The following is a 23354-nucleotide window of genomic DNA, read 5'->3' as shown; positions in this document are numbered from 1 at the left end:
CAAAATCAGTGCTTTTTTGGTAGAAAAAGCCCAACAGGAGCTCATTTACATCAGTGCCAGCTCTGGAGTGAATAGCATCCTAGGCAGGGCCCCCCCATCCCCCAGTGCACTCTGCTCGCCTTCTGCCACCGCTCACTCCCTCCCCCCGCCCCGTAGCTTGCCACAACTAAAACTGAGCCCTACTGGCTTCTCACAGCTGGTGCCTGTGCGTTTTGTTAAGAGACGAATGGAGGAGGTATCTCCCCACTCCTTTCCGGAATGGGAAGTGAGGGGGGAGCAAAGTTTCCTCCCTCCGTCTCTTAACAAAACCCTATGGCTGCCAAGCCCCTCTCTGAGTGGGGGTTCCCCCTGCCTGGGAGGTTCCCAACCAGCTGGCTTACATTTGGCCAGCGGGAGGAACCTCCCCCGACATTGTCGGCACGATGTCATCACCCAGAAGTGATGTCATCGCACCGGCAATGTTGTGTGGTGGCCACTCTAGGCATTTCTGGGGAAACTAACTCTATGGTTTTCAATATTGCAGGCAGAAACTCTGTTTTACAGGATGCCTTTTAAAAGTGACCATTATCGTCATTTAAAAATATTTTATTGAATACACACAGCTTTACTTCAGTCATGCGTTGAAGATACTTATGATGTGGTGGTGGCAGTTGCTGCTGAAACAGCTTTTTAAAAGTCAGCATAGCCAATCAGATATTTACTGACCAATCAGAAGCACACCAGGGCCCACCTACTTTCTAAAAATACTTGTGTGCCATGAAAAGGTGTCAGCGGGTGCCTTGGCACCCAAGGGCACCACGTGGGAGACCCCTTGCTTAGGAAGTTCTTGCATGTAAAGCCCAGCAATGTTAAAAGCAGCTCCTTCTCTCTCTACTAGGATGATTTTCATGCCAAGACAGATACTGGGTTTGGATCCAGCAACATGCAAGTGGAAACATAAATGGAAGTAGTGCAGTTCTGCTTGCACAAGATCTTATGCGGTACCTACGGCGATCCTCTTGATATATTATAGTGCTTTGAAATAGGGCTGGCCCTAGTCGGTCTGGCACCCTAGGCAAGGCTAACTTCTGGCACACACACCCCCCCGCAACTGATAACATCACCATTCACATGGGGGGGTTACCCAGTTCGGCAGTTCCAGAAGGCCAGTGCCCTAGGCAATTACCTAGGCCTGCCCCCAAAGTGGTTTCACAAGATCTTGCAGAAGCAGAAAAACAAGTGAAGGATATATTATTATTATTATTATTATTATTATTATTATTATTATTATTATTATTATTATTATTATTATTATTATTATTAGTTTATTCATATTCCACCCATTCCCCCTTAGGGGCTCAGGGCAGAGCACGACATAAATAATAAAATCACAATTAGATCGTATAATAATAAAAGTCAATTACAGTTTTCAATGGAACAAAATAGCCCAGCAGAACAATATGATTAGATGGTGCAGCAGGACAGTGCAACAAATCAGCACAATAAGACAGTACGGTAGGGGAGGCCAACTGATCTAATGGGTAGATGCCCACCACCTCACCCGAAGATCTGTTGGAACAGCTTCATTTTACAGGCCTTACGAAAGGCTAACAAGCCAGGTAAGTCCCAGATCTCTATAAGGAGCTGATTCTACCAGGTTGGGGCCAGAACTGAGATAGACCTGGCCCTGGTAGAGGCCAGATGGGCATTTCTTTGGCTGGGGACAGTCAGCCTACCTTGGGAGGCCGAACGAAGCGACCTCCAGGGCATATATGGGAAGAGACGGTCCTGCAGGTATGCTGGTTCCAGGCTGTGTAAGGCTTTGAAAGTCAGAACTAACACCTTGAAACGAATCCGGTACCCTATGGGCAGCCAGTGCAGGCCACGCAGCACCGGCCGCATGCTCACCCATATAGGTGATGCAGTTAGCAGGCGAGCTGCCGCGTTCTGCACCCGCTGCAGTTTCCGGATCAGTTTCAAGGGCAAGCCAGCATAGAGCGAATTACAGTCTGGAAGTGATCATTGCATGGGTCACTGTGGCCAGGTCTTGGAGGGATAGATATGGTGCTAGCTGCCTGATCTGCCGTAGATGGTAGAAGGCAGACCTGGCAGCTGCCGTAACCTGGGCCTCCATAGAGAGTGAGGCATCCAGGATCACTCCCAAACTCTTCACCTGTTGGGTCAGCACTAAAACCACACCATCCAAGCGTGGTGTCAAGCACAGGTAGTTCAATAATAGAGTCCTTTGTATTTTCAATCAAAGTTACTTCTTTACTTCAGCCGCCCTGAGCCACTTGTGGGAAGGGCGGGATATAAATCCTAAATAAATAAATTTATTTAAACTCCAAGTTGCAGATAAGGCACTGTCTTTGAGACGACTGAAGAAAAAGGGTTACAGCCTACTAAATAGATACAAACAGACACGTTTGGAATTCTGAGTTCAAAGCGCAAAGCAGTAATTTTCCTCTACCTAGCAATAGCTTTCTAACGCCAACCTGTGACCAAGCTAAGACCTGTGAAGGTCTGGGAATATTAGGGGGGAGTGTAGGTACTAAAACAAAGCAAGTCAATTCCGCTCGGTAAACATCCTCTGCCAGATGGGTACAGAGATGTGAGAAAAGGGGGGTTGGAAATGAATGGTACCCAGAGCCCTTATTTGACAATGCTTCAGCCATTACATCTCTAAGAAACCATGGTGCTTGACAGGTGGGAGCTGAGTGCACAACCCCCCCCCCCCTCGACTATGGTAATTTTAATTTAGTGCAAGCAGTTGCCACAGTCTTTTTTTTAATTAAATAATTTTTTTCTTTATTATAAACTCAAACAGAAAAACAATAAAGTTCCAAAATACGAAGCAATATAAACTCACCAGTAATGTTACACAAATTAAGACAAAGTTATATACCGTATTTTTCGGTCCATAAGGCGCTCCGGACCATAGGACGCACCTTCCTCCTGGGGGGCGATCCGCTGCCTCCGCCTCCGATCCCGGCGCTTCCCCCGCGCCTGCCTGGCTGGCTCCAGCTTCTTCCAGCAAGCGCTGGGATCGCTCCATGCTTCCCCCACCGCAAACCCAGCGCTTTGCGAGCGCCGGCTGCGGAGGGGGCAGTGTGCTTCCTCCGTGCCTGTCTGCCTGGCTCCAGCTCTGACGCTTACAGCAAGCGCCAGGATCGCTCCCTCCGCCCTCCAATCCCGGCACTTGCTTTAAGCATCAGAGCTGGAGCCAGGCAGACAGGCACGGAGGAAGCACCCACCCCCTCTGCAAACCCAGCGCTTCGCGAGCGCCGGCTGTGGAGGGGGCGGCGTGCTTTCTCCGTGCCTGTCTGCCTGGCTCCAGCTCTGATGCTTAAAGCAAGTGCCGGGATTGGAGGGCGGAGGGAGCGATCCTGGCGCTTGCTGTAAGCATCAGATCTGGAGCCAGGCAGACAGGCACGGAGGAAGCACGCTGCCCCCTCCGCAGCCAGCGCTCGCAAAGCACTGGGTTTGCGGTGGGGGCAGCGTGGAGCGATCCCAGAGCTTGCTGGAAGAAGCTGGAGCCAGGCAGGCAGGTGCGGGAGAAGCACGGGAATCAGAGGCGGAGGTAGCGGATCGCCCCCCTTGGAGGAAGGTACCTTCGCTCCATAAGACGCACACACTTTCCCCCCCACTTTTTTTGGGGGGGGGGGAAGTGCGTCTTATGGTCCAAAAATACGGTAATTAGCAAAATGGTTTCTTAAAAAAGGAGACCATTTTTCCATTACAGATTTTTGTTGAGGTATATTAGCACATGACTGCACCTCATCAGTAATTTTATCTAATGTAAAGTAATCCCAAACTTTGAGATGCCAAGCCCATAGACTAGGAGATTGCTCATCTTTCCATTTACAAGCAATAACCGCTTTAGCTGCAGTGAGTAAAGTCATTATAAACTCTTTATCCTGTTTCAAAGCAAATCCAGATTCCGTATATTTCTGATTTCAAAAAGATATTATATTTTGATGTGACCACCATTAAAGGGTTAATTAAGAAAATTTATAACATGCTGGCAAGCCCAAAACTTCCTTTCCTACATAATTACCAAAATGCTTGGCATAAGGATTTAGGTGTTTCTTTATCTGAAGTTCAATGGAGCCATATTTGGAATACTTCCACAGTCTTTTTCTCTTCTTTCTCTTCTTTCTCTCTTTATTTTTTTGGTTTGTGTATATGTCTGCACCTGGAAGTCATGTCAACCTCTGGTGACTGACCCCTACTGGGGGCCTGGAGGGTGTTCAGACAGGTGGCTGAATAAAGCCTGGCCCTGTCTTCTTGACCTGGTATTTCAAGGAGGTCTCCCATCCAAGTACTAAGAGTTGACCCTGCTTGGTTTCCAAAACTTGATGGAATCAGGTTTGTCTGGGCTGTACAGTTCAGGGCAGCACAGTTCTTTTCTTCGTTTGCATAAGAGCTCTAGGTCAAGCAGAAATTCTGTGCTGGATCCAACCAAATGTACAGTTTAGCAACTGTTATTTGAAGTGATGGGCATGATGTGATGAATATGTGCTTAATGAATAAGTATTTACAAAACAAAAATCTTACCCTAAATTTGTACTTTGTACTTCTTTTAAGATCCGTCACTGTGTAAATCACTTCATCACCACTGTATTTGAGCTTGAAACCACTCCCCTGTAAAATGAGTGAGAATTCATTTGCTTAGGTGATATGTGGTGGTAATGAAAAGGGCCAGGGGTGGAATTCTAGCAGGAGCTCCTTTGCATATTAGGCCACACACCCCTGATGTAGCTAATCCTCTAAGAATTTACAAAAAATATCCTTGTAAGCTCGTGGAGGATCAGCTGCCTCAGGGTGTGTGGCCTAATATGCAAAGGATCACCTACTAGAATTCCACCCCTGAAAAGGGCCATCAAGTCACAGGTGACTTATGGCAATCTAGTAGGTTTTTCAAGGCAAGAGAAGTTCAGAGGTGGTTTGCTGTTGTATGCCATCTCCTTAGGGATGCTAGAGTTCCGTAGTGGTCTCTTATTCCTAACCTGGGCTGACCCTGTTTAGCTTCCAAGATCTGATGAGCAGGGATAGGCACGAACTACATTTTTGCTGTTTGGTTTGGTTTGTTGTTCATGGCTGAACCACAAGGCAAACCACAAATCAGTTTGCGAACCAAACAGGTTTGTATCAGTTCATGACCCTGCTCTCTGCTCCCTGCTACTTTTCACAGGGAGCAGAAAAAGGGAGTTAAATGGCTGTGATCCATTTAAGCCTTGAATAGTGGACAGCAGAAAGTAGGGGTTTAAATGGCTTGGAGCTTTCTGTTTTTCACAAACCGCCACAAATGGCCTTATAATTCGTGAAAGTTCCTGGTGACTCTTCAGTTCACGAACCATCCAAAATTCACAACGAACTTTCATTGTGAGCCTACTGATGAGATCAGGCAAACCTGGACCATCCAGCAGTGACATTATCATATTGGGGACATTCCACAGTGATGCTTTTGATTGAGGGCAAAACTCTACGGTTTCAAGCCAGGTTCACTATACAGTTTTGTCCAAAAACCAGAGCATCACCATGTGATGCCCCTGACAGGGTGACATCACTTCCAGGTGATGTCATCATGTCAGGGATGTCCCAGAACATCTCTGCCAAGGTCTGTCCCCTCCCAAACCAAATTTCCCTGCAAGAGCAAAGAGGGTACCTGGAAACCCTATGTGAGGCAAAGTACCCCTGACCCCCTCAAAAGTTAATGCAAATCTTAACAGGCTTGTTTCATTCTGCAGGTGTTGCTACTTGGTTTTTCTGCCTACACAGCCCTTATCATCTTCAAGATCAGAGCTGGAAATGTGGTAATTAGCTTCTTATGAGAACCTGTGGCCCGCAGGATGGGAGAAGAGGAATTGAGGTGATGATGAGGCAATTTTCTAGAGGGTTCCAGCAGAAATATGTCCTTTTTGGGTGTCGTCATCACCTCATGCTGTTTGGCCAAAAGCCTATAAATGAGCTAAGAGCCCAGAGAAAATAAGCTATCTTGGATTATGATGGATTGGCGGCCTGGACCAGTGGCCAAATTGTGGCTCAAGAGCCACATGTAGCTCTTTCACACATATTGTGAGGCTCTCCAAGCCCCCACTGCCCCGTCAGCTGGCTTGGAGAAGGCATTTGTCTGTTTAAATCACTTCTCCAAGCCAAGTAATCTGGTGGTTTAGAGAATGTATTTAAAGTTGCTTCCTTTCCATCTCTCCCTCCCCATCTATTTGCCTGCCTGCCTTTCTTCCAGCTTTCAAACATCTGACGTTTATTCTAGGTGTCTCTTACATGAAGAAACGTTAAACATTAACCTATGGCCTGGACTATGACATGCTTATATTGCAATAGGCAGCAATGTAGAGAACATATATCTGGCCTTTGATTCTTGGACTTAAGCTATGTGCCATCTAACACAGGTCTTCAAAACATGCTAGATAGTTAAGCTAGTTTTCTTTCTTCCTTTCTTTTTTTTGCTGTGTGATTTCGTTTGACAGAAATTAGAGAAAACCAAGTCATTTTAAAAAAATAAAGAAGGGTTTGGTTCCTTGTGTACAACAGCCCTGGGGACCCACGGGGTTCAGCCTTGGACTCCTTGATACCTCCACTTTCCTCTTCCTCCTCCAGCAGATCCCAGTCACCCTCCCCCTCAAAAAGCTATGCAAGGGTTGCAGCGAGGAGGGCAGCTGGGTGAAATGACCCCTCTTTCTTTTGTACTCAGAACAGCCACAGGATCCAACCCTAATTAAGGTTGCCAGTAGGGCTGCCAACCTTCAGAAGGGCCTGGAGATCTCCTGCTATTACAACTCCAGGTGATAGAGATCAGTCTCCCTGGAGAAAATGGCTGCTTTGGAGAGTGAAATCTACGGCATTGGACCCTGCCAAGGCCCATCCCTTTCCCAAACCTCCCTAAGCTCTACCCTGCAAATCTCCAAGAATTTCCCAAATCAGAGTTGGCAACCCTAACGAATTTCAGGTGAGGAAAGATGTTTCCTCAGCAACAGACTAGCTCGTCTGTCCCTCAACTTACCAAGTCCTCATCTTCCATTTCCAAGTGGTAGGAGAGCTCTTCATCCGATGGTGTTCCTGAGGGTCTATCCCACTGCAGGGATAGCCGAGTAACTTCAGCTTCAAGCAGCACAGGAGCTGACGGGGCAGCTGGAGCAGTTCCTGTGGTATGATATAGGACTTCTTCACTAAAGCCACTGTTTAAAAACAAATTGCACATAAACTAAACAGGCTAAATAGGACTTACAGTGTAGATTTTCTACCCAAATGTACCTGTTGGCTTTTTGCTGAAGGTTGCATAGATTTTCCCTTTCTCTTGCCCCACCCTTTTCCTTCCTTCCTTCCTTCCTTCCTTCCTTCCTTCCTTCCTTCCTTCCTTCCTTCCTTCCTCCCTCCCTCCTCTCAAACATCTGATGTTCATGTCATGTAGCTCTCAAACATCTGTGGCTGTTAAGTTAAGCAAGTTTGACCACCCCTGAACTATACAATAGTAATGAGATCTATCTCTGGACAAATAGCATATCCTCTGCTAATAGGAAGTGTTTTGCTGAAAAGGCTGATTCCCCACCCCCCATATGTGATATTTCTCCCCCCCCCCAATATGTCCATCTATTCAGAGTCAAAAGTTTCCTACATTAAGTATTATTTTCCGTACTGAGGATGGATAACCATAGTGATTAGTTGGCACTGTTGAATATACTCAATGAGAATATATCCTATACTGTTAGATTGCTCATTCTATATCTTATATTGGTTGTAAAGGTAGCACTGACGATATTGGAAAAATCCTGAGTGCCCATCAGTTAAGGAGTGGTTAATTAAAATCCTAGGTCCTGCCAAAATTGACATATTCACTGGAAAAAAAACTCAGAATAACTGGATATGCTCTTCCACTTGAAGCAGAAGACAAATGCATTATTTATCATATTTGAAATAGCACACTGAAGTTGAATAAGAGTAGACTGGTTTTTCTCCTTCTACCTTTCAATTATCTCAAAATAAGCCACAATTTCAATTGTAATGAAAATCTTGGCAAAATGATAGCAGCAATGAAAAACATAAAATATTTCCCTTAATGAAAATTTCTATATTTCAGTGTTGAAATAGATATTTTCCCCCAAGTAAGTATATTATTTTGCTTTATTACAAAAGCATATTGCTATGTTCTCATTTTAAAATGCATATTGCAGAATATTCACTGACAAACCATACTGACCTCATGCCCAGGTCATTCTTGGCAGCTAGCCTAAACATGAATCCCATTGCTGGCGACAGATTCGTGATCTTGTACTGCTTCTGCTGACCATAATAACACTGCTCAAACTTTCCACTTCCATTTCCCTAAAAGGAATAACAGAATTACAGCACTGCCTTCCTAAGAAATTGTCATGGATAGAAGATGTAGAGAAAAATAAAAGCAGGCTCAGGGCCGGTTACAAACAAGACATTATACAAATCAATGTTCCCTCTAAGCTGAGTTACCATGAGCTAGCTCACAGATTTTTAGCCTCCAGCTCACCCATTTTTGTCTTAGCTCAGGAAGGATGACCCCAGAGCACAATAATTGAAGCAGGAGATCACAACTTTAACATCAGTAGCTCACAAAAGTAGAACTTTTGCTCACAAGACTCTACAGCTTAGAGGGAACACTGAATACAATATATCTGTCCCTGACTTCTTGTAGGTTAGCCCTATGAATTTAATTTGATGACAGATGAATTAATCTAGGAATGAATTTGTAAACTGATTAATTGGATTATATTGTAGTATTATTAGTAATCAATTTGTTGGGTGATTAGTAAAGGGTAGGGATTAGGTAGTGGGAGGGAATGATTAGAGAACTTGTGATTTGCCCATAGTTGGTATTGTGTTATTTTTCCTTTCCTCCTTTGATAGATTTTCCCAAGCCCCAAACCGAATTGAGAATTTATGATTAATTGAGCTATTGAATTGATTGGTAAATTTAGATTAAGGGAGACCTTCTATTATTCCCACTCTACTGGCGGGGTTTTTTTTGTAGAAAAAGCCCAGCAGGAACTCATTTGTATATTAAGCCACACCCCTGATCACCATTGTTTCACACAGGGCTTTTTTTTGTAGAGAAATCCCAGCAGGAACTCATTTTCATATCAGGCCACACCCCCTGATGCCAAGCCAGCCAGAACTCCGTTCCTGTGCATTCCTCAAAAAAAGCCCTACCGACTGGTAATTAATTGGACAATTAGTAAATTGGTAATTCGTGGGCACCAGAAAATGTTTGATGGGCGCAATGATGCACCATGTTGGAGACCCCCACCTTAATTGCTTATTTCATACCCCTTCTCCTTGACAGATTTTAGGGAAAGGATACTGATTGAGAATTCATACTTTTAAGTGGTGCAGAAATTGGGAGAAAGTGCTTCTGCAAAGGCAGGAGCCATCTGTATGCATCTCACTATATGTGTGCAGGTTTTGAGGAAATAATTATGATATCAGACAGGAACTGTGCTTTAAACAGCAACATAGCAATGCAAACATAATGACGTTAAACGATATTCAAACAAGGTAGCAAAATGCAGAGACATGTTAATAGTTTTGATATAACTAGAAAACATATGTTTGCTGCCATAAACTTAAAAATATATCTTGCCATTTACAAAGACATGTTCTTTACCAAATATTTTAAGTGTGCTTACCTTGTCCCATTCTAAAAGATAATTGTTTATTTTAGAACCATTGTCACAAGGTGCCTGCAACAAAAAAGGAGAGAGTGATCACTTGCAGAGCATTCAATGTGTTTCCCTTAAGTTTATTTTCACATTATAGGGTTGCCAGCCTCCTGGTGGGGCCTGGAGATCTCCCACTTTTACAACTGATCTCCAGCTGGCAGAGATCAGCTCCCCTGTAGAAAATGGTTGCTTTGAAGGGTGGACTCTATGGCATTGTAGCACTCTGAGGCTCCTCCCCTCCCCAAGCCCCGCCCTCTCTCAGATCCACCCCCAAAGTCTCCAGGAATTTTCCAACACAGACCTTTCACAAACCCAGCTCTCTCTTGTAAGCAGTCTCCCATCCTTCAACTGTCATAAGAATGGCTTTGTTTTAGCAGTAGTACACCTTCTACAATCCATCCAATCCTTGGTATGGTCTCATATACTAGTCTATGGTGAAACCATAGAGTTTTGGGTGATTCCTAGAGCTACCCTACATCACTTCCATTTCCCCTCCTGGAAGCAAGGTAGCTGCACAACCAGTGTCGGTGGGGGACTGGCAAACCTAATTTCTGCAATGGGAGGTGGGAATCGGTAGATTCAGTAGAAATCACCCCCTCTCTTCCACCAATGAAAATGCCTGTACACCAGCAAAACTACTGCTATGCACATGGAACAGTGCCACTAGATTCAACCCTATCTGGATTCTTTAATCCACCTTTGAATTTTAACGAAAATATGGATGATAATTATTCTGACTTACTATTATTCTTATTTGTATGTTGTACCCCACCCTAAGCCTTTTGTGGGAAAGGGCGGAATAGAAATTAGCTAAATAAATAAAGTAAATAAATAAGTCCTATGTTGTCGTGACACTATGGAGCACTTCAGCTATTTAGTCTGAAGCCAACAGAAATGTAATATTACCAGAAGGAGTTAATGGCCTAATAAGTAATAGGAAAAAACCTTCCAAAGTTACGGCATTCCATAGTTTTATTAACCTGAGCCCTGTGCATTTAAACTTCGTTACCCTTTATGGTTCAATTTCTCCCAGTTACCCTGAGAAATACACAGAGCAGATGATTTTATCCATTTTCAGAAAGTAAACCCCAAACTGCAGAACTCATAAAGATCTGACATTTTAAGGAATCAATCAAAAAGGGCAACCTCAGTAAACTCTTTCTTCATCCCGATTCACACAACCATTTTGATGTGAGGAAGTCACCTCGAGGTGGCTTTACCTCACAAATCTGGCACAGTGAATTGGTCTTGTGAATGCTCTGCCACATAGTGAGAATGCAAATTGCCAAATGCGTCAGGATTTGGTAAATTTGCGATCTTGTCACATGGTGGAGCATCACCCCCAGGACATGGTTTCTCCAGGACATAGTGTCCTTACCTCTAAGATGTGGCTAAGCTGAAATTTCATCATGTGGTGGAGAATTCACAAGATTGCTTCACTACACCCAAATTGCCGGAAAAAATCACCTCACGGTGAGTTTTCCAAGTAAAAAATGGCCATGTGAACAAGGCCTTTGTTTGCCTCTCAGATGTGACTTCTTCCCAGAATTGCCTTGTCCTGTAAAAACGGAACGTATAGCCCAGGGTTTATTAAAAGGAAGCATAAAATGTGTTATTTTGCAAAATAACAAGTTGATTTGGCAGGGGTATATAACTTTTTTGCAAATACTGTTATTATAAACAATATAGGTAGGGCTACCAAATTAATATAAAATGTTAAGTTTTGACAACTGAAACTCTGACAGTCTCTTCTGTTAGTAGCAAAAACAAAATTAAAAATATTGTTTACAATTTAGAAAGTCTTACATGTTAGTACAAATAACTGGAATATTAATGGCTATGGCACGGCACTACCTTTAAATTTTATAGGCACACATATGGTCCTCAATACTGATTCTGCAATTACAGTGTTATAGGTGGGGTTGCCAAGTATCCCTGGCCATCATTGGGGGATAGGGGGACAGGGCTTCTGGACCTTGGTTGGGAAATTCCTGGAGATTTGGGGGGTGGGGCCTGGGGAGGACAGGGACCTCAGTGGGGTACAGTGCCATAGAATCCACCTAGGGGTGCCAGGTCTTACCTGGCTGCTAGTGGGAGACTATGGCACCCACCTACAGTTTTTTAAAATAAATGCTTGAGCGTCCACTGCGTGATGTGCCCAGTGCGATGACATCACTTCTGTGTGACATCATCTCACCAGGCACGTCAATCAAAGATTGAGATCTTCGAGGGCAGGGCTTCCCCCTCTGGCCATCTCCATGCTTGTGGGTTAGAGGCCGGGCAGGGTTTCCCCCGCCCTGGAGGTTCCCAACCCACTGGCCCAATGTGGAACCTCCCCTGACGCTGCCGGTGCAATGACATCACCCAGTAGTGACATCATTGCTCTGGCAACGCCAGCCGCTCTAGGCATTTCCCAGAAAACTCTATGGTTTTCCCTGATGCTCTAGCAATAGGTACCATAGAGTTTTCTCCTCCCAATTTGTAGAGCTTCTAGGAAAACCATTCTCCCAGAAACGCCTAGAGCGGCCAGCATGCAGTAGCACCAGTGCAATGACTTCAGTTCTGGGTGACATCATCGCGTGAAAAAAGTCCCCCGCTGGAGGCCGTGGGAGACTTGGAACCCTATCCACAGTCCATCTGGACTCATGTTTTTAAGAAACTGTCCAGAAGAATCAATGAATGTTCAATTTTAAATGAAATTTTTTTTTCTAAAATATTACAACAGCTCAACTGAGACATCACACAAAACCATTAACTATGGTTGGTTTGAATGTGAACTATGTTTAGTTCAAGTCCATTCAACCAGCATAGAAAACCATGGTTTGTTAGCCATGGTTGGTCTTAACCAGGGCTTTTCTTTGCAGCAGGAACTCCTTTGCATATTAGGCCACACACCCTTGATGTAGCCAATTGTCCAAGCGCTTCCAGGGCTCTTAGTACAGGGCCTACTGTAAGCTCCAGGAGGATTGGTTACATCAGGGGTGTGTGGCCTAATATGCAAAGGAGTTCTTGCTACAAGAAAAGCCCTGGTCTTAACTATGGCTTGGTGTGACTTGGCAATGTCCTGGTTTGTTCCCTAGCCAGCCCTCCCCGGCTACAGAGCAAATATAACAAAAAGCAGCATTTGTTGAAGAGTACCAGAATATGAGCAGTCATCTGCAAGGTGAGTCTTGCTTTCACAGGTGACCATGGATAAAATAAAATATAATTTCACATTTGTGTCTGAAGCACACCCATAAATGTAACGCAGGGTTGCCATTTTCCACGTGGAACCTGGACATCTCATGGTATTACAACTGATCTCCAGACTACAGAGATCAGTTCCCCCAGAGAAAATGGCTGCTATGGAAAGTGGACTCAGATCATTGCTGAGCTCTCTCCTATCCCCAAACCACACCCTACCCAGACTCCATCCCCAAATCTCCATGTATTTCCCAGCCTGGAATGGGCAACCTTAGCTGAACAAGAGAAATATCTGTGGTTATCCATCTGCATAAACAACTAGTACATTTTTTGAGCCAGTAAATTAACTTTTGCTCTGAATTAGAGCAAGTTGTTAGCTTAGCTGAAGGCTGTATTTAAAGCCCAGGGAAAAGATATAAATAGAAACCTATTAGTTGGACTTTTTGTCATTTCCCTTGCTTGTAAGTTCCTATTGCTTTGGGCTTGGGGGGCAGGGAGGTTCCTCTTCCACATGTGTTTTGCTCCGTCTAGTGCAGGGGCAGCCAAACTGTGGCTTGGGAGCCACATGTGGCTCTTTCACACATATTGTGTGGCTCCCAAAGCCCCCACTGCCTGATCAGCTGGCTTGGAGAAGGCATTTCTCTCTTTAAATCATGTTGCCAAGCTAGCTGGCAGCTTGAAGAATGCACTTAAAGTTGCTTTCATTACACCTCTTCTCCCTTCACTATTTTCCTTCCTTCCTTCCTTCCTTCCTTCCTTCCTTCCTTCCTTCCTTCCTTCCTTCCTTCCTTCCTCTCTCCCTCCCTCCTTCCCTCCCTCCCTTCCTTGTGGCTCTCAAACATCTGATGTCTATTCTATGTGGCTCTTGCATTAAGCAGTTCTGGCCACCCCTGATCTAGTGGTCAATTTGATATTACTTCACTATATGTCTGGTATATCTCCTTGCAGATCTAAACTGCAGATTATTATGCCAGACATAAGCCAATGTAATATCGAATTGACCCCTAGAGGGAGCAAAACACATCCAGAATAGAACCTGCCCCCCTGAAGCAATAGGAATTTACAAGCAAGGAAAATGAGAATGCATAAAAACCTTCAGAATAGGTTAAAAAAAAATGCTTACCTTCCACTGTAAAGTAAGAGAATTTTTGGTCCGATGAATTATCTTTGGGGAATTTGGAGTTTCAGGTTCACAACTCATTGTTGTAAAACATTCTGCTTCGGATGGAGTTCCTTTTATGTCGTTGCATTGTGCTACAACCCTAGGGCAGCAAATATAGTTCTATTATTATTTTTTTAATCACACATTGCATATAAACCATTTTAAAAACCAAGGGAAACTGCAAAGTTCTGTTCCTTTTGCTTTCCTCTGTTTCTTGAAATAAAACACAACAAAACAGGAAACTAAACTTCATGTTGGAAATTATAATACTATAGGCATCTTCCAATAACAAAGAGTTAGCCCCATTCCTCCTGCCCAGATCCTGTTGCTGTTCTTGGCCTTCTACTGGGCAAAATGGAGGGTCAGGAAGATGCTGTCATGCACCACCCTAGAAGCACCTGTTAACTGCATAGCCTGTTAACTATGGAAGAAAAATACGTCTAGCTAAAATACAATATTTGCCTCACGCCTGCACACTTCACTATGCCTTCACACATACTGTGTGTCTCTTGAAGCCCCCACTGCCCCTCGGCTGGCATGGAGAAGGCATTTGTCTCTTTAAATCACTTCTCCAAGCCAAGCCAGCCAGTGGCTTGGAGAATGCATTTCAAGTTAAAGTTGCTTTTCCCCTCCCACCTCTCCTCCTCCCCCATTTATTTTCCTTCCTTCCTTCCTTCCTTCCTTCCTTCCTTCCTTCCTTCCTTCCTTCCTTCCTTCCTTCCTTCCTTCCTTCCTTCCTTCCTTCCTTCCTTCCTTCCTTCCTTCCTCTCTTGCGGCCTTCAAACATCTGACGTTCATATCTTGTGGCTCTCAAACATCTGACATTTATTCTATGTGGCTCTTACATTAAGCAAGTTTCGCCACCCCTGTAGAGCAGTAGTACGCTGTTACACATCATGCTACATTAGCTATACCAGTGAAACATCCAATAATTACTGCCATGTCTTGGGCTGATTTTCACTCCGATTGCACTCATTGTGTGTGTGAATAATGTGGAAGAGATGCAAGAACAGTTAACAGGGGCTTTTTGGGCTGTGTGTGACAGCATCCTCCCAACCCTCCATTTTGCCCAGTGGAAGGCCAAGAACAGCAATACGATTTGTGCTGGAGGAATGGGGCTAACTCATTGTTATTGGCAGGACTTTTTTTGTAGGGAACCCCAGCAGGAACTAATTTGCATATCAGGCCACATCTTCTGACATCACAATTGTTTTACATGGAGCTGGAACTCATTTTCATATTAGGCCACACCCTCTGTCATCACCATTGTTTTGCATGGGACTTTTTTTGCAGAAAAAGCCCAGCAGGAACTTATTTGCATATTAGGCCACACCCCCTATGACACCAAGCCATCCGGAACTGTGTTCCCGTATGCTCCTGCTAAAAAAAGAAAGCCCTAGTTACCGGAAGATGCCAAGAAATAAAAAAGATTTCTTCCTGTTTCTGCTACCCCTGCAATTGTTAACTATGGCAATATTAACACAACAAAATTATTGGGTTTTGCATAAGGAAGAAGAATTCTGCAAATCATAATGCCTTGGAAATCACATCTGACCACTTTTATTCCTACTGTGTAAACAGATTTTCGGTGCATGCATTTCACATACAGGGACAGGTTATTTACCTTGCATGATAATCTGTTGCTGGTATAAGATCATTGATGGTGAAATAAGTTTTCTCGCCTCTGAAAGAAAATAACAGTTTAGTTTAATAGGTGCAGAAACACACTCAAGGAAAATGGCAGTGCTGATACAATTGCTGCAATAAGTTTCAAAAGCAGGGCATATTTTCCTCTCAAAATAACATTTATTGCATCTTTTGCATTCTTGTAGTAAAAAACAGTTCTCTCCTTAATTCAGCTGCAAGCTGTACAATTTCCATAAAGTTTTATCTCTTGTATTCTGCATCAGAAACAAAGATACAGCGTATTATTTACAACTTAGAATTCATTCACCCCCAGGGCTCTTTTTGAGCAGGAACACAGTTCCAGCTGGCTTGGCATCGGGGTTGTGGCCTAATATGCAAATGAGTTCCTGCTGAACTATTTCTACAAAAAAGTCTTGCGTGAAACAATGGTGATGTCAGGGGGTGTGGCCTAATATGCAAGTGAGTTCCTGCTGGGCTATGTCTACAAAAAGCCTTGCGTGAAACAATGGTGATGTCAGGGGTGTGTGGCCTAATATGCAAATGAGTTCCTGCTGGGCTATGTCTACAGAAAGCCTTGTGTGAAACAATGGTGATGTCAGGGGTGTGTGGCCTAATATGCAAATGAGTTCCTGCTGGGCTATGTCTACAAAAAGCCTTGTGTGAAACAATGGTGATGTCAGGGGTGTGTGGCCTAATATGCAAATGAGTTCCTGCTGGGCTTTTTCTATGAAGAAAGCTCTGCTCACCCCTCTTTTCCCTGTTCTTCTGCATTGTCACAGTGAACTGCCTTTGCCAACCCAACAATTTTTTTTTTTTTAAAGCAACCAATCAGGGGCAAAGACCTGGTGCCGTTACTGCCTAATGTAGTAAAGCAACGTTCCCTCTTAGCTGCAGAGTCTTGTGAGCAAAATTCTACTTTGTGAGCTACTGGTATTAAAGTTGTGAGCTACTGGCAGGCCTCAGATTCAGTGGGAGTTCACAGGAGCACAGCTCCTAAACCTTTCTGAGAGTTCCACCTCCTCCTTCTGAGAGTTCCACCTCCTTGTCCATTGAATAGTAGGTGCAGCTGGGTGGAGAATCATGACGGTGGCATGGCAACAGGCGGTATTGGGGGTGGGGGTGGAGGATGCAAGGAAGCAAGAGAGAAGGAGAAGGAAGCAGACTTGCTCATGGGCCCCCGAGCTGCACATTTAACACCCTTGGGTTAATAGACAATGCTGGGGAGGAGTCAGCAGTCAGGGTGCACATTGGCACCAATGACGTTGAGAAATGTAAGTTGTGTGGTCCTGGAGGAAAATGTAGGTTTCTAGGTAGAAAGTGAAAGGCCAGCACCTCAAAGGTAGCATTCTCAGAAGTGCTGTCAGCTTCACACTAGGTTGCCAAGTCCCATTTTTAAAATATCTGGGACTTTGGGGGTGGAGCCAGGAGGACTTTGGGGGTGGAGCCAGGAGACACTGGGGTGGAGCTAGGGGGAGGGGGGGAAAGGGCGCCGGGGAGCGTCGCTGCGCTGCCGTGGCTGCTCCTCCAAGATGGGCTCAGGCTGGGCCTATCTCGGAGGAGCAGCTGCCCGGGGGGGGGGGGGGGGAGAAGAGGCGTTGTGGCGGCGTCGCGCGCTCCGCCTCTGCATTGGAATGGGGGGGGGGGGTGGAGGCGGGCCAGGAGCGTGGCGAGCCGCGAGTCCGGGTCCTAGAGGGGGCCCGGATTCGCGGCTCGCCATGCTCCTGGCCTGCCTCCACCCTCCCCTTCTCTGGTTTGGCTGCTCCTCCGAGATGGGCTCAGGCTGGGCCCATCTCGGAGGAGCAGCTGCCGGGGGGGGGCCGGCGCGGCAGCGTCGCGCGCTCCGCTCAGCCTCTGGGTTGGAATGGGGTGTGTGTGGAGGCGGCCAGGAGCGTGGCAAGCCGCGAGTATGGGTCCTAGAGGGGCCCGGATTCGCGGCTCGCCATGCTCCTGGCCCGCCTCCACCCTCCCCTTCTCTGCTTTGGCTGCTCCTCCGAGATGGGCTCAGCCTGGGCCCATCTCGGAGGAGCAGCTGCGGGGAGGGAGGGGGTGGCAGCAGCGCGGCAGCGTTGCCCACTCTGGGATGGGGTGCCCGCCGTTTCCCCCCCTCCCCCCGCCTCTGTTTTTTGGGGGGAGCGGGGGGAAGAGGGTGGAAAACCTGGCATCCCCCGCCAGAGCGGGAGGGTTGGGAAGGCTACTTCACACACAGGACCAGTTAGAGAGGCCCAGAAGAGGGGAGGAATAGCTTGCTTTGCCAGGCTCTCTCAATCGCACAACAGAGCTACTGAGCCAAGTCTTTTTTCCTTTTATTGGCTGAGGCTCCTCCCCCTCCTGGTCACCTGGGAAGGAAGGAAAGAGCCAGAGTTTCCTTTGCCCAGTTCCCTGGATCCCATAGGAGAAATACAAAGAAAGCAAATTAAAGAACAATGAGTGCTAATGTTTTAAGCACGTTTAAAGTTGATTAAAAAAAAATCTTTATTGTGCTTGTCTGTGTCCTTTATAAAGTTTGTATCTCTGCTCCCTAATCTTGAATAGGTACACACATGGCCCGGTCCAACACAGCCTGGCCCAACAAGGTCTCATTTATGTCTGATCTGGCCCTCATAACAAATGAGTTCGACACCCCTGAGTCAGCCATGGAGAATTTTATTGACATCATTTCTCTTCCCACAGCAAACATGGGGAATGTGGCTGAGGGCATTCTCATGAAGCAGGGCAGCATAACAAGGGGGACACCACCAATGCAGTCATAATTTTGCGGAGGGACGGTGGCTCAGTGGGTGAGCATCTGTTTGGTAAGCAGAAGGTCCCAGGTTCAATCCCTGGCATCTCCAAAAAAGGGTCCAGGCAAATAGGTGTGAAAAACCTCAGCTTGAGACCCTGGAGAGCCGCTGCCAGTCTGAGTGGACAATACTGACTTTGATGGACCAAGGATCTGATTCAGTAGAAGGCAGCTTCATATGTTCATATGTTCAAGAAGACTGTCCCTTCTCCCCCTTCCACTGTCTGACCAGTTCTGGATTCCTCCTCTCTGTTTATCCTCCAGGTAGCCATAAGAAAACACTCTCCAAACATCCTTCCATTTCCCCCTGCCTTTTGTGCTATACAAGAATCTATGAGGAATAAAGATAAAAACAACTGCTTCACAAAAAGTTTTCTTCCCCAAGTGGTGTAATTCAATCTGATTTGAAGCCATGAAGGTTATAGTGACACACCTCCTGCATAATTGTTGATCAAATATATTATGGTAGCATACAAAAAAACAACAACCCTGGCACCAAAGAAATTATTTTAAATGAATTTGCAGATTCTACTTCCAGCCCAATCCACCACAAACTGTTCTCCCAAAAACATCAATGCTAAATGCAAGTTGGGCCATAATTCAGAGGTGTGGCTGTGTTAGTTTGCTGTAGGACAACCAAAATGGAGTCTTATGCCCAGGGGTCGTTTTGTAGAAAAATAGGTGGTGGAGCTCATCCAGGGGTTGTTACGTAGCTGCACCTACTATTCAATGGACAAGGTGGGGAGGAGGAGGGGGAACCCTCAGAAAGGTTCAGGGGCTGTGCTCCTGTGAGCTCCCGCTGAATCCGAGGCCTGCTTATGCCACAGATTTATTGCAACATAAACTTCATGGGTAGAATCTTATTTATTAGGTGTATATGGACACACACATGGATACAGAAGAGGAAAAACGTGAGCGGCGAGATAAAAAGCCAAGAAATGCGAGCATAGTTGGTGATATTTCCGTGCCAAACTCAAAAGTATAAGATAAGCACAGAGTCCATTCACAACAGCTGTTTAAGCACTGGTTAATAAATTATACCTTTTGTCAAGCTCTAATTCAGCATGGAATTATTTATTCAACAGTTATCAATGCTACAGTAAATCTGTTAAGTCTTTGAGATTCAAGAAAACGTCTTTTTATTCCTAAAGGAGTGCAGTTGTAACACCCATTAAAATGCATTCTGCCACTGAGCAAGATCCCTTTCAATGATTGAATATTGCCCATTTAATATGAAGGGAATTTTTAACAATTATATTTCAGGAAACGGTTGGATATTTTTTATGTGTTGTCCTGTTCAGAAACTGACTGAATATGTGTGTGTAAAACTGTACTTCCTTAGGGAGATAAAATATCTTGAAGCAGCCTGGAGATAGAAGGTCTTTTCAGTCAGGGATGATATTTGACTGTCAGAATCCTCCTGTCTTCTACCATGCTCTGTATTTTTTTCATTCTCTTTTTAAAATTAAACTTAAAAAACAATGATATACAACAAGTGCAGTCAAATATTCACAAAATCTGAACCCTTTAAATCCCCCATTCCCCCAGACGAAAACCTATAATAACACATCTATACCATTAACCTAGGATCAGATTCAGACAGGCAAAGTTCAAGAAGTAGATACAATATGATCAACATAAAAAGCTGCAAAATAAACTCCCTGTATAGAGAATGCATACTGACATGTTCAAAAGAGGCTCAGCTTATAGAATGAATGGAATGCATAGGGTGAACTAACTTCCCAGAAAAGGAGGGTGAAGGGGAAAGGGGGAAAACAAACAAACAAACAAACAAACAAAATTATACACAATGAAGCCAAAAAATGCAGTAAAGGAGTGTCACTGCTTTTAGAAAAATATCAGATTATGATAAAATTGGTTTTTTAGCAAAATGTCAAGGTCAGAGAGGTATGTAACAATACCTTTTCAATGTAAGTGAATTTCTATGCAATTGTCTTCTAACATGTCCCCCCGCTTATGGCTGACATGCTTCCTACCAGGGATAGAATTCTAACAGGAGCGCCTTTGCATATTAGGCCACACCCCCCTGATGTAGCCAATCCTCCAAGAGCTTACAAAACAGAGCCTTGTAAGCTCTTGGAGGATTGGCTACATCAGGGATGCGTGGCCTAATATACAAAGGAGTTCCTGCTAGAATTCCACCCCTGCTTCCTACACCTCTGTCAATCCCAGTTAGTTTGCCCAGATTAAGATCCTATCTCCATACTGTCTAGAATGGAGTTCCTTACAATAGAGGACTAATATTAAGTTTGCTAAAATGAAAAGTCTCTGTGTGTAATTTTGGTTCCTCAGGAGCATGCACACAACAGGTAGCTCTGCTGTGCATGTACCTTGAACACTGCTAATATATTCTAACAGAAACTATATGTTGGAGGAATTTCTGAGCTATTATAGTACCACTGTTCAAAAAGAATTAGAAATCCTTTTGAAACTATCTAAAGAGTGATACAATAATTTATGAGCTGAGGGTGTGGTAGGAAAAGTAAGTTTAGAGTTGCCAGCTTTAGATTTATTTATTTATTTATTCTATGACTTGTATCCCGCCCTTCCCATAAAAAATGGCTCAGATGGCAAACCCCTGGGAGAAACTGGGGGACGGAGCAGGGACAGACATTTGGGGACACGTGATGGTGCTATGCCAGTGTGCACAATCACTTTCAGTGTCATCACACTGGGGTCCAGTTTAAGGATTTGCCCAAAACATTACAGTTTAATCATAGAGTCTGAGGTGAATCCTAGAGCATCGCCCCCTGATGTGATGACATCACTTCTGGGTGGTGTCATAAAGTGAAGTCATGTGTTGGCAAGATATTGGAGTATTCCCATCCCATTTCTGGCCATTTTCCTCAGTTGTTTGTTTCACCTTTGGTTTAATTGCTCTTTTGATTTCAGCTTTAGAATCTCCACCTCAAAAACATGCAGCCTGGTTCAAGTATGTAGATGATACCTTTATCATTTGGGGCCATGGTGAGGTGGAATTGATGGAGTTTTTAGACCACCTCAACAATATCCACCCGAACATACAATTCACTATGGAAAAAGAAACTGAGGGTAAACTCCCATCTCTAGATATCATGGTCATCCGCAAAGATAACCTTCAATCACAAGGTGTACAGAAAACCAACTCACACAGATCGTTATTTACACAAAATCTCCAGTCACCACCCTCGATAAAGAAGAGGCATAATCAAAACATTAGTAGACTGTGCAAGGTATATATGAACCACACTTTCTGTCAAGCATGGTAGAATTCCATTGGTAATTGATTGTTTTAGGGTCCTCCATAAAGCTGGCCCGTGAAATATCATGGAGGACCAAGGTCTATTAACTCTGTTATTCTTTCCCCCTCCCCCTTCTTACTTTATTGCTTGCAAAGTAGAAGTAGAGAGAAACGAAACTAACTGAGAAAGAGTAATCAGCACCTTCCCATACATTCCTGTTAGGGAGTGTGGCACATCTGGGGAAAGCAAGGACGGAGTCCTGATAACGCTATGAGAATGTAGACATTTATGATAGTTTATGTGTGAGAGCGCATCTCTCGCCCCCACCTTTTGGAATCCTTTTGAAGTATGCCTTAAAGTATTGTATCAATGTATCTTTAGCATCACTCTCAAGAATCTGTTACACTGAAAGTATCGGTCTATCAATAAACTTAGTTTTGTATCAAACCTGACTCGTCATTGGAACCGCATGCTTGACACTTTCTCAACGATGAACTAAATCATCTAAACCACGTACTTCAAGCAAATGGCTACTCCAAGAATTAAATCAGAAGAATAATTAAACCAAAGGTGAAGCAAACAACTGAGGAAAAATAGTTTCCCGCAGGAAAAGTGTTTTTGCCATATATCAAAGGAATCACTGATCAGATGGGAAAAGTTATGAAAAAAACACAACCTACAAACAGTATTCAGACCCACCAGAAAAATACAACAGATGCTACAATCAGCAAAAAACAGAAGAGACGCCCTCATTTCTGCAGGAGTTATACTGCATACCCTGCAGTTGTGGGCAGGTTTACATCGGGATCAGACAATGTAGCATCCAGACAATCAGGGGTGGAATTCTAGCAGGAGCTAGAATGTAGCCATTCCTCCAAGAGTTTACAAGGCTCTTTTTGTAAGCTCTTGGAGGATTAGCTACATCAGGGGATGTGGCTTAATATGCAAAGGAGCTCCTGCTAGAATTCCATCCCTGAAGACAATAATAAAATAACATGAAAGACACTGCAGACTTGGCCAACCTGAAAATCAGCAGTGGCTGAACACAGCCTAACTTAACAGGACACATTATCTTATTCCAAGACATTGTAATGCTGGTCAACACATCCAATTACCATGCCAAATTACACAGGGAAGCCATTGAAATCCATAAACATAAATTTCAACAGGAAATAAGAGAATTAAAAATGAATAGGGCATGTTCCAGTCCTGAAAAACACAAAATACTCTACATCTCACAACAGCACTACAGATAAGATTAAAATTTCAAAAGCCAATCCACATGCAAAAGTACCTCCTCAGGAAAGCTCCTCCATTCGCATGTCACAGCCTGGGAAACTCCTACAAGATAATGACTTAGCCCTACCCCACCTTCCTGAGTAGATATAAATTACCTGTCTACCATCTTCTTCTCACTTTGACACAGAGAGAACTCTAGCCTTTCTGAGTTATACCTCTGAGGATGCCAGTCACAGCTGCTGGTGAAATGTCAGGTTCTACAATGGCAAAACCATAGAGTTTTCTGAAATGCTAGAGCAGCCTCGCATGGGTGCCGCCATTTCCGGGTGACATCATTTCGTCACGCGCGTGCATTGCGCCACTGAATATCCCCCGCTGGGGGATGAAGAGGACTTGGAAACTCTACAATGTCC

The 23354-nt window shown here is 44.5% G+C and overlaps 1 protein-coding gene across 1 annotated transcript in view; it reads right to left on the bottom strand.

The window, feature by feature from the left end:
- The window catches only part of FNDC3A (fibronectin type III domain containing 3A), a 98560-nt gene that overhangs the window by 35691 nt on the left and 39515 nt on the right, over positions 1 to 23354 (bottom strand). The window contains exons 8-13 of the mRNA XM_060232007.1: positions 15659 to 15718; positions 13996 to 14134; positions 9657 to 9710; positions 8198 to 8322; positions 7004 to 7178; positions 4537 to 4623 (exon numbers count right to left, since the gene is read on the bottom strand). Of these exons, the coding sequence (XP_060087990.1) occupies positions 4537 to 4623; positions 7004 to 7178; positions 8198 to 8322; positions 9657 to 9710; positions 13996 to 14134; positions 15659 to 15718 (640 nt within the window). The remainder of the gene's footprint in view (positions 1 to 4536; positions 4624 to 7003; positions 7179 to 8197; positions 8323 to 9656; positions 9711 to 13995; positions 14135 to 15658; positions 15719 to 23354) is intronic.

This window comes from Heteronotia binoei, chromosome 1 (genome assembly GCF_032191835.1).
Source record: "Heteronotia binoei isolate CCM8104 ecotype False Entrance Well chromosome 1, APGP_CSIRO_Hbin_v1, whole genome shotgun sequence".
Lineage (NCBI taxonomy): Eukaryota > Metazoa > Chordata > Lepidosauria > Squamata > Gekkonidae > Heteronotia > Heteronotia binoei.
This window is presented reverse-complemented; position numbering and strand designations above follow the sequence as displayed.